Source organism: Tupaia chinensis, unplaced genomic scaffold (genome assembly GCF_000334495.1).
Source record: "Tupaia chinensis unplaced genomic scaffold, TupChi_1.0 Scaffold000067_2, whole genome shotgun sequence".
Classification (NCBI taxonomy): Eukaryota; Metazoa; Chordata; class Mammalia; order Scandentia; family Tupaiidae; genus Tupaia; species Tupaia belangeri.
In genome coordinates, this window is record NW_006159527.1 from 1,027,649 (window position 1) to 1,035,027 (window position 7,379).

Below are 7,379 nucleotides of genomic sequence, written 5' to 3' on the forward strand. Positions count from 1 at the left end.
TTCATAATACCAATTTTCATACTCTAAGGTTCTCAAGAGTTCCTAGAATCCAGTTTCTGAAATTGACACAGCTGGGCCCGAAATACCGAAGAGTGGAGTGTCTCAGCAACCTTCTGTCATACGGAGCTTTCCAACTTCTATTCTTCCATAAGCTCCATTATTTATAATTTCACAATATAATCTATTTAGATTTTGTTGGAGTCCTGCCTAACCAATTAAAACATTTCAACTATCATTAAGATAATGTTTCCAACTGATGAGATTTTTGGATTTCTTCTCATATCTGAAATTTGTATTGGGGCCATAGGGAACTCATTGCTTTTCCTGTTATACACATACGCTTCCTTGATTCGACCTCATCTGAACAAGCCCCTAGATTTGATTTTCATACACTTGACATTGGTCAATGTTTTGGCTATCTTGTTCAAGCTGATACCAGATATTGCATCATCCTTTGGAGTAAAGCATTTTATGGGCGATGCTGGTTGTAAAGCAGTTTTGTACATATTCAGAGTTGCCCGAGGTCTTACTCTCTGTACCACCTCTCTCCTGAGTGCGTTTCAAGCCATCACTATCAGTCCCAGTAATTCTAAATGGGCACGGCTTAAAACTAAATCCTCTACATGGATTTTACCCTCTCTCTTTTTCTTCTGGGTCATCAACGCGATGGTCTATATCCACGTAATCCTAACTCTAGAAGCCAATCGCAATTTCACTGTTGTCGGTTTTGGATATTCTCACCCATACTGTCAAAATAAGCACTTTAAAACCGACTACCCAGAGGTATTTACAACTGTCTTGGTGACACGAGATGTGCTCTTTGTGGCTCCTGTGATCTGGACCAGCATCTACATGTTGAATCTGCTCCACAAACACCGCAAGAGAGCCCAGCATCTTCACAGCCCCAGCCTCTCTGCCCAGCCATCTCCTGAAAACAAAGCTACCCACACTATCCTTTGGCTGGTAAGTTGCTTTGTGTTCTTCTATTGCTCAAACAACTTTGTGACCTTTTATTTGTTTTTTAAACATCAGAAAAGCCCGAGACTAGAAAGGATAGTTGGAATTACTTCTTCATGTTACCCAACCATCTGCCCTTTCATTCTAATGAAAAATACTAAAATTATTTCCAAATATACTTCTTACTTTTCAAAACTTAGATTTACCTTTTCTTCAAGGAGTATTCAGTGATGGTTGACACAGCTTTTTCCTGCAACATAGAAGTCTCCATAAGGATTTATATGAGCAAAAACATGCCATGTATCTAATGAGTACTGAAATGGGACCAGTATAAATTAAGATATGCTGTGAATTTTTAATACATGAGGATTTAAAATCTTGCAATGAATGCATACAAAAATAACACATTGATAATTTTTATATTGAGTATGTTTGAATTGGAATATTTTGTGTTACGTGAAATGTATTATAAATATATTAATAAAAATAATTTTATTAAGAGGTGGGATTACTGAGTCATATGGTAGTTCTATTTGTAGATTCTTAAGACTGTACTAATTTATATTCCCACCAATAGTGTAAAGTATTCCCTTTTAACCACAGCCTAGCCAGCACTTGCTATTCCTTATTTTTTTGATCATAGTCATTCTGACTGGGGTTAAGTGGTGTCTCACTGTGGTTTTTGACGTGTATTTCCCTTATGATAAGAGATGTTAACCTCTTTATTTTCATATGCATTCAGTAATTTGTATGTCTTCGTTAGAGAGTTGTCTGCAGAAATGTACAATCATTGAATGTAAATAACAAGTCATCAAAATGTATTTAGAGATTTTTGCCTTCGGGCATGTGCGCTCATGGAAGAGTGGGGCCAAACAAAGACAGTGAGAGATAAAGTGAGAAATCACCCCCCAGGAGGGATGGCCATGCCATAATACCTTCTCTTCCATTCTTCTGAGATCTCAGGCATGCATGCACACGCACACATACCCGGCATGATTTTGAAATTACCATGTCTGTAACTGTATTCACAGTTGGCCTTGTCAGAGTCCAGTGACCTATTCACTACACTGTCTGGTGGATCCAGTCATCAAATATTTTAAAAGTTAAAAATATATCATTTTGGGACCAGCAGATGGCACAATGGCTATCACTGGACTCCCATGTAGTCGACTGCGATTCGAGTCCTAGACCCAGTGGTTTAAACTGACACCAGGTGCGTGTCCATGAGTGCCCAAGATCCCAAAAGAAGATGGAGAAGGGGTTGCGTCATGGCCAACCTCCCAGGGGGTGATTTCTCACTTTCTGTCTCTCTGTCTCTCTCTGTCTTTTTGGCGAGTGCACACACCCTATAGCAAAAAAAAAAAAAAAACCTCTCCAAAAAATAAATAATGTACATTTTCCATGAAAGAAAATATATACTATAGAAAACCCACTGGGCCAACCAGTGGCATGGTGATTAAAGCAACTAGATCCAATATATACACGGTTCAAGACCCAAACTAGCAGCTTGAAAAATGCACCAGGTGTGTGTGGGCTTGTGTGCAAAATTCGTTAGTGTACACGCCCTTTGATCCTTTTATGCAATTATACTATTCCTTGAATTTTCAAAGTGGACACCCCGTGTAACCAGCACCTGTATCAAAAACCAGAACATCAGCATTTCCCAAAAGCCCCTTCAAGCATCCTCTCAGCCACCACCCCTACCGGTACCTACTTGTGGGAGGCTGCGTGCACCAGCGAATATCGCTGGTTTCTCAGAGAGCAAACAATTGCACAATGACAAAGGCCATGATTGGCTCCCCTTCAAAACATCCTCACCTTCAAAACCATACTCTAATTGGCCACTAGAATTCCTCAGACTTGCATATCCAGGACCTCATGATTGGTCCACAAAGCAACCAATCATAATCCACCTTTTACAACCAATCATAACCCACCTTTTACAACCAATCATGGCCCACCAACATGTATATAACCATGATCCCTGGCCCACAGTCTCCAGACCACCCGGAGGACCCTGAAGAGTTGTGACACCACGTCGTCTCTAGACGACCCTGAAGAGCCTGAAGAGTTGTCACACTGTGTTGTCTCCGTGCTGCCCACAATAAACGGACGACCCTGAAGAGCTGTATCACTGCATCGTTTGTCCCGTCTCTCACTCCTTCCCTCAGGAAAACTGTTCGACTGTCCCCCGGGGGCCGGGACACATGGCGCCTGAACAGGGACCCTGAGTACGAAGTATCCAGTGAAGAGCACCTAAGAAAGGACGGCAGAGAATCATCCAGGAGGGGATGGCAGAGAATCGTCCCAAGAAAGGATAGCAGAGAATCATCCAAGAGGGAATGGTAGAGAATCATCCCGAGAAAGGCCGCAGAGGAGGACGGCAGAGAATCGTCCCGGTGAATAACAAAGATCACTTACTTATAAGTAATAAGGGTAATAATGGGACAAGAGCTTAATCAGCATGAACAAGAGCTTAACCAGCACGAACAAGAAGAGCTTAGCTAGCACGAACTATTCATTCAGGACTTAAAAGAAGCTCTTGCCACTGTGGTCGCTAATTCTAAAATTAAAAAAGAACAGGGAGAGGATCTTATTTCCCTAGATAATGAGGGAGAAGTTAAAAGCCCCGAAGGTGAGACAAAACCCAAAACCAACAAATAACTAAAGACAGAGCAGGCTCAGTAATAATAAACAACTACTGAAGACAACCCTGAAGACCCTGAAGAGTTGTAACACCGCATCGTCTCGAGACAACTCTGAAGACCCTGAAGAGCTGACATCACGTGGTCTCCAGATGACCAAGACAACCCTGAAGAGTTGTGACGCTGCGTCGTCTCCAGAAGACCCTGAAGAGCTGTGACACTGCATCGTCTCTAGACGACTCTGAAGAGTTGTAACACTGTGTGATCTCCGTGCTGGCCACAGTAAATGGACAACCCTGAAGAGTTGTAACACTGCGTCGTCTCCGTGTTGTAACACTGCATCGTTCGTCCCGTCTCTCACTCCTTCCCTCAGGAAATCTGTTCGACTGTCCCCGATCAGTACCTACTAACTGAAATAATGACACTATCTAGTGTCATTGATTTGGGCATAAATTCTTCCCATAGATAATTCTACAAAGTTTTCATTAAGCTCTGAGAGGTCTCAAGCATTAATACCTTTTTGTTCGAGTTCTATTCCGTGTTTATTGTTGCTATGTCTTCACATGCCAGAAGGTGAGCGGCAGCTCCCTGGAGCCTCATGAATTAAGGTACTACTCTGTCCTAATGGTGACCTAATTGCCTCCCAAATTACTCTGCCTCTTAATATTATCATGTTGGTGATTAGGAATTAAAACATAAATTTTGGGGACACACAGACATTTAGGCCATGGCAGATTTCATCCTTTATAAAAAAGACTCAGAATACATTCTCTCATCTCAGACCATTTTTTAAGAAATTAGTTCCTAAAACCCTAAGGCTTGTTTGCTGAAGGAACTCAACACCTCATTAGGCAAGAGTTTCTTAATTCTGCTTTCCCCAGGAAACTATTGTCCCTTCCCCAATGCAGTTGTCCTTAAAATCCCTGAAGCAATGATTCACACAGCAGAGACACCAGAAGGGCAATGGGTAACCAGTTGCATTCTCAGAGGGTCCAGAGCAGACTTACTTTTTCTTTTTTCTTTTTTTTTTTTTTTTGGCTATTTAATTTTGTTCTTAGTGTATATTTTACAAGGAATGCACAGTTAACTACTCTTGGAATTACGTGAAACAATTCTTTATGAGTTATACTACTAACTTGATACAAAGCATTTTCATTTCTTGCATTGTTTTAGATTTCTAAGGTTTCATAAATTTAGCTTTGTTGTATAAAAATCATACTATCTCTATAGTAATAAAGTCAACCTGTAAAGTCAGCCATATTTAGAGAAGTCTGAACTATGTCTCCATCACTGTATTCCCTTTCTCTCACATGAGAAAGATTAGGTTTTTAGAGTTTTTCCATTTCTTTTTTTTCTTTTTATTTCTATTTCTTTTATACATTCAATCACATTACTTAGCATACAAAGTGAATGTTCCAATGTCTGCATATTTTTCACCAGTCCAGTACACATACACAAATTTCTAGACTGCACATATGCATGACTATACATATTTATTTTTCATCTTCTTTATTTAAGAGTCAGAAAGAACTTAAGAGCTACCTCATTTCATCTGTGCAATTTTATAATTTCCTCTATACTCACCACTCTTGATTTGAGGGTGTCATATTCCTTCAAAGATTTTAATAAATATTCTTATAAAGTGTTTTATCTACTCACATATATTCAAGAAGCTTGAAAATGTCCATTAAACTTGACAAAGATCTCCTACAAATGTCCTTAAATTCCTGGAAACAAAAATTGTAACACAGAATCCTATGTAAAGACAGCCCAGTCCTCAAATACTTTCAAAGATGTAGAATTCAGACCTGAAAGATAGTATATTAACTGCCTTTAGTAAAATTATGCAAATTATGCAAGAAAGTTTAAAAAAAACACTATATTTCAATATGATGAAATGAGCAGAGAATTACAAATTGCTTTAAACTTTAGGAAACAGGTCAAAAAAAAATTTTATTTGCCAGAGAGAGGTGCACCATTCTGTCTGGTACCTTCACAGCTCACACCCTCAGTGCTGCAGATTACATCCTCAGCACTGTTGCCCTGTCTGGTCCCTTCACAGCACACTCCCTCACCACTGCCTTCTAGTCTGGTTCTGCTGCATCTAATGCCTTCTCCACGCCCCAGATCCTTGTTGTTAAACCTGCAGGTGAGCTGCACTAGGGAATCGAGCCTGGTATGGATCACCTGGGTGTTCAGGAGGTGCCAGCAGGAAAGTCAGGACCACCATCCCCTCTAGTCCTTCAAGAGGTCGCTCTTGAATTTTGACATGACCTTGTGCCCCTCCCCACCCCATCCCAAGACCTTTTCCAGCAAAGGGACTTGCCCTAAGGTAGGCTACCTGTGACTGGAAGGCTGCTGGAAGGTTGTGCTACAGAAACCTGTGGCTCATCCTCCCCCTACTGGTCTTTGAACTCTCAACTCTTTGCATGGGTCTTTGAAATGACCTTGTGCCTCTCCTTACCCCATCTGGACACCCTCCCCACCCCATTCCATTCAGGCAGACTGAGCTGTAAAGATACTGTGGCTTTGTGGCTTATCCCCTGCCACACACCTCTGATTCTAAGACTTCAACTTTTTGTAAAGTGTGCAGTGTGTGATCCCTTCTATGTTCCTGAATTAAAGCTGGGCAGCTCAGTCTGAGGCACACTGTTCTCTAGAAATGGGGAGAATTTTGAATCATGCAAGACCAGTAACAACAGCGCAGGATGCTGGTGAGCATCAGGGACATAGAGTAGCAGGGACATTGCCAATCACCTATTCCCACACACTTTTGAATGCTCACAATTAACTCAAAGAATTTATGAAGGAAGATATAAACGACCAGATGACTACAAACGATTGCATAGGCACAAGAAATATAAGCAACCAATAAAATATCTCTCCTCGAAAGGAAAACATCCATTTCTCATCACCCACAGACATCACAATGGAATACGTGGAAATGTCAGTAAACAATTCAGAATATTTGTAGCAAAAAAAATAAATGAGATCCAAGAGAGAAGAGACAACGAGCTCCAGGAGGTGAGGAAGTCCTTTCATGATTTCAAAGAAGAAATAGACACCATAAAAAAGAATCACACAGAATTGTTAGGGATGAAGAATGTGATACGGGAAATGAAAACATCCCTCAAAAGTATTAAAAGCAGAGTTGATCATGCAGAAGATCGAATCTTCAGTGCAGAAGACAAAACCTCTGACCTAAAAAAAGTTATCAACAGGATTGAGAAAACAACCAAGAAAAATAAGGACAGTATAAAAGAAATCCTAGATACCATTAAGCAGTCAACAGCTGGATAACTGGTGGCCCACAAGAGGAAGGAAATAATAAGGCAATGACAATCTATTCCAGGAAATCCTGGAAGAAATCTTTCCAAACCTAGAGAGGCATTTAAATATCATATCCAGACCCAAGAAATATAAGTGTCCAAATAAAATCAACCCAAGATCTTCTCCAAGGCACATCATAACCAAATTGACCAAAATCACAGATAAAGACAAGATACTAAAATTGGCAAGAAAACATGTCATGTTACTTACAAAGCTTATCCCATCAGGTTAACATTGGACTTCTCCTTGGAAACAATGCAGGCAAGGAAAGAATAGGTAATACAGTCAAAGTGTTAAATAAAAAACAATTTCAACAAAGATTATTATATTCAGCAAGATTATCCTTCGTATGGGAAAAAAAAATTTTTTTAAATTCTCAGATAAAGTAACCTAGAAGAATTTACCAACTCCAGACAAGCTCATCAAGAAGTTCTGAAGGGACTGCTT

The 7,379-nt window shown here is 40.2% G+C and overlaps 1 protein-coding gene across 1 annotated transcript; it reads left to right on the top strand.

Moving 5' to 3' along the window:
• Window positions 1–243: 243 nt before the first annotated feature.
• LOC102482298 (vomeronasal type-1 receptor 4-like) lies at window positions 244–1,188 on the top strand. The gene has a single exon (XM_006142202.1). The coding sequence runs from the start codon at window positions 244–246 to the stop codon at window positions 1,186–1,188; it is 945 nt and encodes a 314-aa protein (XP_006142264.1).
• Window positions 1,189–7,379: the final 6,191 nt, after the last annotated feature.